Here is a 12,368-nt window from a genome sequence, read left to right on the forward strand (position 1 = left end):
GATGTTTTCACCATATGTAAACAAGTCCGTTTTCACACAATGAAATAAGGTATCTACGATTGCAAACAAAAAGCTTATTTAATAAAATTGTTGGGAAATACTTGGTTTGGTAAAAGTATCTGCATCATCCAAACCTACAATGAGATGACTGAGTGGGCAGAAAAGTCTTGGAGCAAGTAATAGTGGACACCCCACTACTAAATGAAAACTATTGAGGAAAAGTTTCTGCATGTTTCCTTTTACAGTTGATTTTTCTACTGATGTATCTACATATAGTTATTTTAATTTCATTAGATCTTGTTGCTTATTTTTAACTACATTTTATTAGCATATTTTAATTTGCAAACGTGCAAAAAGAGCACCCATCTCCAAAGTGAACTCTTGTATAAACTGGACCTGCAGCAGATGGAACAAGATGGGCTTTAAGGTCCCTTCCAACCCAAGCCATTGCAGGGGCTGCAGTCCAGGGGTGCTGAAGGATGTTACAAAAAGGCAGCCTTTCATGGAGTTTTAGATATTAGCCATGAGGCTGAGATCAGCCCTGAAGAGAAGGACTTGGATGTGTCCTGGGCTGATCCCACAGCGCGGGCAGCAGGGGAGAGGATCCTGCCCCTCTGCCCCACTCAGGTGAGACCCCCCTGCAGAGCTGCCTCCAGCCCTGGGGACCCAGCTGGGACACGGACTTGGACTGAGTCCAGAGGAGGCACCGAGATGATCAGAGGGATGGAGCACCTCTGTTATGAGGAAAGGCTGAGAGAATTGGGATTGTTCAGCCTGGAGAAGGTTGTGTGGAGACCTCAGAGCCCCCTCCAGTATCTGATAGGGCTACAAAGAAACCATAGAGGGACTCTGCATCAGGGATTGGAGTGACAGGACAAAGGGGAACGGCCATTCCCTCTGAAAAGGGAAAATTTGGGTTGGATATAGGGACAAATTCTTCCCAGTGAGGGTGTTCAGGCTCCAGCACAGGTCGCCCAGAGAAGCTGTGGATGCCCTATCCCTGGAAGTGTTAAAAGATCAGGTTGGATGGGGCTCTGACCAACCTGGTCTAGTGGTAGGTGTCCCTGCCTATGGCAGGGGGTGGAATTAAATGATCTTTAATGTCCCTTTCCAACCCAGACCCCTCTATATCACACCACAGACACACTGTCAGCGCGGTGACAGGTGACGGCCTGCCCTGCACAAACATGGCGGGCGCCGCGCTCCTCACTCCAAGATGGCGGCCCCGCCGGCATCCGCCTGACCTCTTGCCCACACTCAACATGGCGGCCGCGCTGCGGGCGGGCGCATCGAGCGCCGGGGCGGCCGCCCCAGCCGGGGTGTTCCTGCCCTTACCAAACATGGCGGCGCGCAGCGGACCCCGGGCGGGCGGAGCCGGGGCCGGGGGCGGGCCGGGGGCGCGGCCGCCACCGCCCCGGAAGCGCCGCGCGGCCCCCGCCAGCTGGTTGTCATTTGGTGCGGCCGCTCGGTCCGGGCGGCACGGGCTGGGCAGCGGCCGCGCGGGGACCAGCGAGGCACCGGCTGCGGCGGCCGCCGGGGGGGTGGGGGGCGGGGGAGGCGGCAGCAAACACACGGAAAAAAAGACGCGAAACGAGGCGGTGGCAGCGGAGGCTCCGCGCCGGGGACACGTCGCCGGCTACCGAAGGCTGTCGGTCTCCTGGTCCTTGCAGATCTTCGCAGCAGCGTCCCCGCGGAGAACCCCCCCCCCGGTGCGGCCGGTCCATGAGGGGCACGGCCCGCCCGCAGCCGAGCCGAGCAGCCGCAGGGCAGCGAGCGCCCCGAGCAGCCTCCGCCGGAGCCCCGAGCGCTGCGCCCCGACACAGAGCCCGCCCCGACCCCGCCGGGCGATCCGGGAGAGCCGCTTAAACACTTCCATGGGGGAGAGAGGAGCCCGGCCGGCCGCGCCTTCCCCTCCCTGCCGGAGGCTGCTGCGCTGCTGAGGTAAAACCCCTCCTGCCTCCCCCGGCTCGAGCGAGGGCGGGGGGACACGCGGGGCACCCACGGCCCGGCCCCGCTGGACGCCGAGAGCCTGAGGAGGGAGCGCGTCTCCAGGGGCTCGCTGGGCTGCGGGAAAGCCGAGATTCCCGGGGAAGGAGGCGAGCCCCGCACCACAAAACACCCTCCCGGCAGCAGAGAGCGAGGAAAAACCTCCTTCCCCTTCCTCCTGCGCTGTCCCCTCCCTTCCCTTCCCCGAACGGTGAATGCTGATTTCTGAGATGAAAACCTCCCTCCTCGGACAGCCAGGACTCTTATGAAGGACACGCAAATATTGGATCATAAATAAGAAGCGAGTCTGGCGAGCTCTGAAACCCAGCCCAGAAGGAGCAGCATCAAGAATCCACCCTTCTCCTGCACAACTCACTCCCCACCCAGCACACATAGAATACTGATTTCCTGAGATAAGATCTTACCCCTTTAAACAACCACACACATACACACATACACACACACGGTGTATATTATTGCTAAATATAATAGGTTAAACCCAGCAGCACAGGGAAAAAGCCTCTTCTGCAACTCACTTACCCTTTTCACCCTCTGAATGCTAAGATCCTGAGGTAAATTTTTCCCTTGTCCACAGCAAAGACTCTTTTTAAACAGGACACAAATATATATTAGATTATAGAGATGTATTAAATTATTCCAGATTTAAATCTATTTTTTGCTGCCAAGGGGTTGAGGGACCAGACGTCATTGTATTTTTTTTCTTCCCTCTTAACTCATTTATGGGCGAGTCAAGGCTGCTGAGGAGGAAAAAAACAGCATAGTTAGAATCTCTTTATCCTTATTCGCCAGATGCTTTTTCTCTCATTGCTGTGCATTTCCTTTCGAAAAAGGAAACCTCTTATTTTGTGAACCAAAGATTTATTTTTCCCTTCCTTCTGCCCAAAGGAAGGAAACGGACACAAATTGACACATTGAAATAGTTGAGAAAATCTATCTTTTGCAAAAAACAAACATTTTTATCCAAATCTGAAACAAATAGCGTGGAGGGAGAAACTGGAATATCTAGTGAAAAACAGGATACTTGCTAATCTTGCCTCAGAAGAGGACAAGCTAAACACTAAACATCAACTTGTTCTTACAGGGAGGATTCAAACCCTAAATATAATAAATGGGGGATTACGGGTTTGGAGTGTTAGTGCAAAACAACACTGGAAATAAGTCAGCTTTTCCAGTCAGATTTCATCCACATCTGCAGCCTCCACACCATCATCAAAATGCAACCCCCAGCCCTGCTGCTTTTATAAATAATAACACAGCTGCCAATGGCAGTAGTGCTGGGTCAGCTTGGCTCTTTCCTGCTCCAGCTGCCCATAATATTCAGGATGAGATTCTGGGGTCAGAAAAATCTAAAACTCAGCAACAGGAAAAGCAAGAGTCCCTAGAAAAACAGCAGCTTTCCCCTGGTCAAAGTCAGGAAGCAGGCATGCTCTCTGAACCTGAGAAAGCTAAAACTGAAGAAAATCAGGGTGATAATTCTTCAGAGAATGGCAATGGAAAGGAGAAAATCAGAATAGAATCGCCGGTGTTAACAGGATTTGATTATCAAGAGGCTTCGGGGCTCGGCACTTCAACACAGCCCTTGACATCCACTGCATCTTCTCTGACTGGTTTTAGTAACTGGTCTGCAGCTATTCCTCCTTCTTCTTCTACAATAATCAATGAAGATGCAAGTTTTTTCCATCAGGGAGGGGTCCCTACTGCCTCAGCTAATAATGGTGCTCTGCTGTTTCAGAATTTTCCACATCACGTCAGCCCTGGCTTTGGTGGTAGCTTTTCCCCCCAGATCGGACCCCTCTCTCAGCACCACCCTCATCACCCCCATTTTCAGCATCATCACAATCAGCATCAGCAACAGAGGAGGTCTCCTGCAAGTCCTCACCCACCTCCATTCACACACAGAAATGCTGCTTTTAATCAGTTGCCTCATTTGGCTAATAATCTTAACAAGCCACCTTCTCCATGGAGCAGCTACCAAAGCCCTTCTCCCACACCATCCTCATGGAGCCCCGGCGGCGGCGGATACGGTGGGTGGGGAGGGTCCCAAGGCCGAGACCACCGCCGGGGACTGAACGGAGGGATAACACCCTTGAACTCCATCTCGCCCTTAAAGAAGAATTTTGCAAGTAATCATATCCAGCTGCAGAAGTACGCCCGGCCCAGCTCGGCCTTCGCTCCAAAATCGTGGATGGAAGACAGTTTGAATAGAGCTGACAACATTTTTCCCTTTCAGGTGAGCACACTCTGTTCTGTCCATAAGAAAAATAACCCCAAAGTGCATTAAAATGCTCTGGGAAGTGCAGTGTGTTGGAACAGCACAGCCTGGTTGTAGGATTTCTGTGCTTGCAACTTAAAAAAAAAACATATTGAACTTGAAATGTCATAATGGGAATGATCCTCCAAGCTGTGATTCATGTTGGTTTTTAATAGTGATGGTGATAAATATCTATTGCCTACCAGCCACCTGTATTAGCCACTTTCCTTCAGCTTAATACTAACACACAGAAATAGCCAATGAAGAAATTTAGTTACCAGCAGCAAGTATCTACAAAAAGGAATAAGGAAAAAAAGTGTTGTTTGTTGGAGTATGAAACATCTGAAGCCTTTTAAAATACTCAAGAATGTACCACATCTGAGAAAAGTGTATTTTGTTTTCCAGTATCACATGGACTTGCAGTGCAACATAGTTTGTGTAGCATTTTTTTTTTTTAAACTTTGATTTTTTTATACAGGATGGTAATTGGTGCAGTTTGCTCTCCTCAGTAATGGCAGCAAATTCTGGTTACAAGTCATTAAATCATCACTAAAATTAGATCTGGACCAGTGTCAGTTGGTGGTCTCCTATATTTTTGCTATGGCCTTCTCCTGGCAGGAGGCAGTGGCAATTCAGCCTCTCCTTCGGGGCTGACTTGTTATGAATTTGAAAAGAATTGTATAATGTTGAACCTAATTTACAGTAGAAATTAAACCAGAAGTACTCTTCTTTTCATCTGACCACTAGTTAAACCGAGCTTTTATGTGTGTGTGCGCCTTTTGTAAACTCCTTTAGGCTGAATTAAACAACCCAAGAGCTCTATTACATTTCCAGGGTTGTTTTTCAAGCTCTTCAAATGAGGGCAAAAGTAAAAATCTCAACGTGATTGCAGTATTTCTGGCCATGCTGCAAGACACCCAGGGTGACCTACTTTAAAATAATTTCGAAGATTAAAAACTGTGCAATATGTCTCATGGTGTAAAGAAACAGAAATACATTTAATAATGACTTTGTGGGTTTGTGGATAGTTGGGTTCTTTGCAAACTGCTGTTTTTTGGTGCTGTGCAGGGCCTGCTGACAGCACAGCAGCTCTGGCAGTAACTTTCCTTTAGGGCCCTTTTTTCTACTGCAGAGCTGCTGGCTGGTTCAATATCAGGTAGAGCCCTTCTAAATTTAGAATGCATATAGTAATAATTGATTTTAATGTCAGGATTTGTAATGAATATAATCAACCTGTATCCAGCATATGGAATTTATACACTGAAACCATTAGAAAAAGGGCACAGCTGGAGCTGGTCTTTTTTCAGCCTCACTGCAGCGAGACTTGGCTCAGGGTTTGATTCACTCTGTACCCTGACACGTAGCTGATGTTCAGAGTGACAGAATGAGATCAAGTGTGTCCTTGCTGCTGTGTATAAGCCCCAAATATATACACAGGGATAGAAACGTGCTTGGATTGGCATCAAGGAAATTAGAGAAAACTGGCAAAGTCAACCTTGACTTGTGGATGGCGTTCCAGACATAAAATAGCAGACACATGTAGTTTGATCACGGCAAAGAAATAATTTTTGTGTAGCATGTTGGTGTCTGTTTACATAAACACTCGGATGAAGCTGTACATGTCAAGACCAAGTCTGACACTCCTTCGTGCCAAGAAAAGGAAAGTGTGGAGTGAAGTGCTTTCCAGTCAGGTACTGTCACTTCTGTGAGGAAAAGGGCAGGGCAGCAGAACAGGACTTCAGCACTGCAGCCCTAGAAAGATGCTGATTAATTTTGAAACCATCATGGACAACTGCTTTTTATAACTTTCTTTTTTTTTTTTGTATAAAATCTTTAGCTCCTTTGGTCACTTAGCTGAGTGTTGAAAGCACAGTGAATTCTTGAATTGCTGGAAACAAATGATGTAAAATTTGACCTTTGATGTCTTTTTTTTTTTCCTTGATTATGCTGATTCTATGCCTGCCTCAAAGCAGAGTAAGGACTTTAGCATATTATATATTTGTGTTCATGCATCTATCTATCTTTATGTGAAGTATCCTTCATGTACTAGACGAGGTAGCAATCATGTACTGGACAAGGTATTTTGTTACTGGAATCTTCTTAGATTCCTGTTTAGGAAATAGTTGAAAGCTGTCTTTGCTGCAGCAACATAATGGAGTAATTTGATACAACTATCCCTTTCATTTAATATTTATGTTTTGCTGCTTAAATCATTAACGAGTGTTGCTGCATTCTAGTGAAAATTAGTTTCTTTGGAAGGCAAAATGCAAACCAGCAACTGCAAATATTTGGGGATCACTTTCTTTTTTTCACAGAGGTTGTCCCTCCTCCAAAGCTTGCTGACACACAGAATTCTGTCTGTTTTGATGGGAATCTTCGGGTAACCAGGAGTAAATGCTCGTTTCCTCTTTGAAGAGGACGATGTTGCATAATATCCTTATAAGCCACTGATGTGAATTCCTGCTCACTTCAAACATTTCTGCCCGTGGCCCTTTGATTCTTGGGATGAAGTGGGTGCTCCAAATGGTTCAGATGAAAGGAAAATACTGTGGTGATCTGTTAGATAACCTTGCAATTTGATGATGCCGTGCTTGGTATGGAGGGCTGCATGCAAACCCTGTGCTTTCTGTTCTAAGTGTTTTCCATTTGGAATTCTGTCTCCTAATGTTTCAGAAGTAGCATGTCTGTAGGAATGTCTTGGAACTGGAAGCAAGGTCAGAGAAGACTTACCAGATCTGTTAATGAAATTAAGTTTTGATGTTGTGCTTTAGCCACTGGGCAGGCTTCCCCCTTCAAAGGTCTTTTGAAAAGAGAAAAGCCATTGTTCTTTGTGTGTTCATTTGAAAAGGAAATGGTCTCCAAATGAAAAAATGGTTCCTGAATTAAAATTAAAAAGAAAAAAAATGAAGTCTTTTGACTCTGACAGCCTTCCTTGAGATTTAATACATGAAAATGCTTTGACTGTGACTATTGCATCTTTCAAAGTTATTGATTTTTTAAAATAATTCCTTCTACTTGTCTCCCAGCAGCACTGACAAACTGGGTGCTCAGTAATTGTGTTTTAGGGCAGCACTGCCTTCAAGATTGTTTTGGCTTTCCTTTTGCTGTGTACTTGCACTTCCTCATGAGTGGAACATCCTGCCTGTTATGCAATGCATAAATCTTGCTTTGATAGGCATTTCCAGGTTTCCAGATCTCATCTTCAATGTGTGACGATGTTTTTTAAATTGGTCTCTGAAGACACAAGCAAGTGAAGCAATAGCGTTCTGTAAAAATGCTTAAAAATAATTTGTGTTTCTTCCCGGAATCAGGCTTGAAAAGAACTGCCCATTTCAAAGAATTTCGTACATGAGAGCAGTTCATTATATCCACTTGTTCAAAATGTTTTTTCCTTTCTTCTACAGTGGCTGGTTTCCAGGTATATAACTCCTTCCAAATCCATCCAGGGGCTGTGCCAGAGAGACTTGCTCTTCCCCCAGGCAGATATGGAATGTTTGAGAAAACACATACGTGATTACAAAACGTGTTTGAATTCTGAGCTGTACGTCAGCATTTGTTTGCCCATAGAAATGGGTTGGTTTAATAAGTGCATTAAACAAATTCACAGAGAACTGGAATTAAAAAATAACCTCTTGAATGCATTTGCTAAACTTTCCTCTTGAAAGGATTTTGCAAGTAAATTTCTTTACCATGCCCCTTTATTTTAATAGTTGGTTTTGAGGAACCTTTTCATAACTCACAAGAGCTGGTTGCATAAAAAGAGGTTATTTGTTTTGCAGAATTTCATTTTTATTCTAGCAACAGCAATTATTCCAAGAAATTTCAAGCTATCATTTGAAAATAGAATAAATACTTAAAGTTGGACTTTTAAACCTGTTCACCCATTTTTCTATAACTACATCAGTTGTGTAGTAATTAGTGTTTTGTGTGCTGTTCCCCACAGCTACTGATCTGTGGGATTAGCAGCACTCTAATGTGGTATGACATGCACAAGTTAAGTGCTGTGGAAGTTAACACTGTTCTTGTTTTATAAACTTACTACTGACGTTAATACTTGGGCTTTGGCCCTCCTGTGTGTTTTTGACCTCAGGGTTTCTGTTTAAAGAGAGCTTTTGTTAGAAGCTATTTGAATTATGTTTGTCTTTTCCTAAGATTAAAAGGAGTACTCTTATTAAGCATTTTGCTTTGAAAGTTGCAGACTTAGCAGCCCAGCATAAAGTGAGAGAGTGAGAACACAAGATATTATGGGAAGTATTTTCTAGAAGATACATAGAAAACTTAATTTATGGCTAAAATAGAATCAGACTCGTTACTGGAAATGTATATAAAGGTCTGTCATTTCTAACACTTAAAAAGTTCAAGTTTGACTAAACCAGAATTGTGCTCTCCCAAAAAAACCTCCTGTCTCATGTGCCACTTAACTTTTCCAGCTCCTTCTTATTGTTCCCTGGTGAAGCTATAAAAGATGATCTGGGCAGAATACAGCAACATCCTTTCAGGAAAAACCTGTTTATTCAAAGCTTTTAATTCACTGGATACTGAACTGGAAGCTGGAATACAGCATTTGCAGGGTGGTGGGAAGGAGGAGAAGCTTACCCAGAAGCATAATCAAGTCCAAATTTGCTTTACAGTTAAAAGAAAAATGTGGAACTTGTATTTATGATGATAAATATGATGATATTGCCTCGCCCTGTACACCTCACTGTGCCTGAGACACACAGCTTTTGAGTTGTGGGAAACAGGAACAAGGTTTCAGAAAGTTTCAGGCTTCTTGTGCTATAATGAGGGTACAAATGTAGTTGTGAGGTTTTTGATTTGCACAGATAATCTGGTTTGACAAAGATTTAAATGTATGAAACAAGCCCCACTTGCAGCTATTCCATAAATGCTCCTTAGTCACCTTCAGTAAATCACTTGGTGCAGTGGCATCTTTGGCATTATTATTGATGCCCTGGACTTCAGATAAACCTTATTTTAAGAGATCAGGCCCAGACTTAGTTACCAGCAAGAGCTCATACCTTGCCAGGCTTGACTTTTTGTACATTTTGGTATTTAGCCCTGGGAGGCCCTTCATGGGAAGTGCTGAATAGAAACTCTCAGGTTCTGGAATCTTAATTGTTCAGGTGATGGTGGTGCTGTGGGTGCAGATTAAATATAATAAATCTGCACTTTCATAGCTAAGTTGAATGTACATCTGTGTGACATGCAAGAGAATTTAGGCATGAGCTTTTTAAGTGCAAAGTATGGTCTTCCTGTGCATGAAAAATTCATTTAATTTCTTTTGCATGGGAGGATGTCCCAGTATATCTCGTATGTGCTTTGCACCAAGTGACTTTCTTTTTGGAATGAAATGTTTTTGGACTTGGAAAAATAAAATTAGAATAGGGATTAGAATTTAATGATTTACTCTGTACCAGTGGCTCCATTTCTTACAAGACCTCTAAATATAAAATAATCTGGGTGCTGGAGGGGAGATCCCTGTAGTCAAGAGGTGGTTTGCCCAGGCTGTGGGAGTCCAAGGACAAAGTCATGACATGAAAGTCCTGAATTCTTCTCTCTTTGCAGTGAGGTTGCATTATTAGGAACAGTCTACACACTTAGAAATTATTTCTAGACAGTAGAAGAATCAGAATAATTTAATTTTTCTGTAGAAAGAGATGGCCAGTTTATAGTCCAAAACTGTTTTGTTTGTTGTTGTAGAACATTCAGAGTCGCAATAGCTCGCTCTTAACCAGATCTGCTGGCTGTCACTTCTTGTATATTGTGAAAACAGCACTGTTTGTTCGAAATCATGTGTAATGAATGTCTTTTGAAATGGTGGCTGAAATTTTAAACATAGTCATGTATTAAGACTGCAGGTTTCTTTCATTTTGTTGCTCGGAGGTGGTGGTGTTTCTTTGATTGGTTTGTTGTATGTTTGGTTTGGTTTTCTCTTTTTCTTTTTTTTTTTATTTTGTTTTTTTTTATTTTTTGGTGGCCTTATGTTTAACGTGACGCAAAATTTTAGATGCCCTGAACAAACTTGTGTAAAGCCCAACTTATTGCGATCAAGCCAGGGAAATAATACCAGGTATTATGGTAGCCACATTTTGTTACTGAAGTTTGCACCCTCTGCTTTAGTCCAAGGTAGTCATTACCCCTATTTATTTTCTAAATAAATAAATAAGTATCCAGTGAGCAGTTCAGCTCCATGGAAAGCATTGTAACTTTGTGAATTGATTCATTAAAACCACCACCATGTTGTTATTAATTCTCTCTGCATGAAGTCTTTTAAAGAAAACATCAGTTTTTTCCTGAGCACAGTGTGGTTTATGTGCTTTATAACTCATAAATAAAATGTATCACATCTAGTTACCAGTTCAGGATCAGTATCTTGACTGTTACAGCTATTTTTGATGTTATGGAGTGAAATGTAGAGTTAAGCATTTCTTCAGTGATATGGCCACTACCATTAGCCTTTACCAGCCTTTAATTTCACTTCAGGTATATAATACATGGATAGATTTCAGATGTGTTTCTGATAAAATGCACTGGCCATCTTGGAGGTTAAGACCGACGAAATCCGGGCTGCTGTTTTCAAAACATTTTTGCTATAAAAGGACTTGAATTTGTATAAAAATTCTAAAAACTACCAGTGGTGACTTTCATCATCTGGGCAAGTAATCAACTAAATTAATGCATTTTTTTTTTTAATAAGCACTGTACAAACCTTTGACCCAATTGAGCTTAGCGTTTTGGCTGGTCTTAATTTAGGACTGACATCTTTTCATTGCCTAGATGTACACAGGGTTACTGACATACCAAATTCTTGAATTTCTCTGCATTTCCAGAGAGGGGAACTGCTGCATTACTTTCAGGAATATGTCAAAATTCAATAGTTGTGTTTAACATGGTTTGCTCTCTCCTAATTGATAAGCAAAGACACGGAGGAGCAAACTCCAACAAGCCAAGACTAAAGCCTATCTTCCCAGGGGCCATTCAGCACCATGCATTGACCATGATTATTAGAAATGGAAAGTTGGAAAAATAGGCAAGAGACAGTAACATGGCAGCATTTTGAGGGTGCTCCAGCCTCTGGAAATCTCCAGTGCTGTGGCAAGTGACTGGAACCACTAGAGAGTGTTAAGTGTGGGCCACATTTTAGCCATTCCTCCTTTTATGGGATTGCCAATAGCTGCTGACCAGTTAATATTTTGTATCAGTGCACAGGGTCATGTTTTAAAGTGTTTGCAGTGTGATTTGCAGCTTATGGACCTTACACTGAAAAAGTGACACCTTGCTGCTTCCCTCAGAAAGGGAAAACTGTGAACTCCTCACCACAAAAAGCTTCTATTGGAGAACGTGATGTCCCTATTAGCTAACCAGTTCCATTCCATTTTCTCCCCTCAGATATTTAAATTCTCTGTTCTCAATGTTGAAAACTTACCATTGCAGCAAAGCCTTTGTTACTACGGCTCAACCCAAACCAACGCAGACATTTTAGGGAGAAGAGACTCGCTTTGGCTCACGTGTTCCAGCACATACAGGGCACAATAAACTGGAAATTACTTGGCCTGGATTACTCCCTTCATGTCTCTCAGACAGCTGAAATGTTAAGTGCCACAATTCCACAAAGACATGGAAATACTGAGGTTCTGCACTTTGTGAAATAAGAATTTTGTAGCTGTTCACGGGGTGCACTTGATGTTAATACAATACACTGAAAGCCGGAATGCAGGAAGGAGAAGCTACTGAGGGATGTCAGGTTTTCTCCAACCTGTGTTTTAGGCTATTTTCTGTTGTCCTGTTGTGAGGACTGCTGGAAATGCAGATATTGTCTTCTAGTGCCCATTCCTGAGTTTCCCAGCTGTTGAATCCTAATGGATCCAAGACCCCAGGACTTGTACTCAGTCCTGCTAAAGGATTTTAATGTAACTAGAGTGTGAAATAAGTTATGAACTAGGAGAAGTCAAAACAATAAACTAAATGCTGCTTATAAAGGAAAAAATGTGTAAAACACTGAGTTTTAGAATTTAAATGCCTGCGATGGTTTCTCTAAGGTGCCTCAATTATCTTGTAATAGAAATGACCACGGAAATAAATACTGAGGAGAGACAGGACAGTGCTTTGC

At 43.2% G+C, this 12,368-nt stretch overlaps 1 protein-coding gene across 2 annotated transcripts in view; it reads left to right on the top strand.

The window, feature by feature from the left end:
- Window positions 1-1,515: 1,515 nt before the first annotated feature.
- The window catches only part of CPEB4 (cytoplasmic polyadenylation element binding protein 4), a 43,081-nt gene continuing 32,228 nt past the window's right edge, over window positions 1,516-12,368 (top strand). Inside the window, exon 1 of one of the 2 annotated variants that reach the window (XM_027682979.1) lies at window positions 1,516-4,237. In XM_027682979.1, coding sequence (XP_027538780.1) covers window positions 3,116-4,237 — 1,122 coding nt within the window. In that variant the 5' untranslated portion in view covers window positions 1,516-3,115. The remainder of the gene's footprint in view (window positions 4,238-12,368) is intronic. The other variant, XM_027682980.1, reaches the window with a different exon arrangement.

Source organism: Neopelma chrysocephalum, unplaced genomic scaffold (assembly GCF_003984885.1).
Source record: "Neopelma chrysocephalum unplaced genomic scaffold, ASM398488v2 Primary Assembly neopelma1_63, whole genome shotgun sequence".
NCBI classification, from domain to species: domain Eukaryota; kingdom Metazoa; phylum Chordata; class Aves; order Passeriformes; family Pipridae; genus Neopelma; species Neopelma chrysocephalum.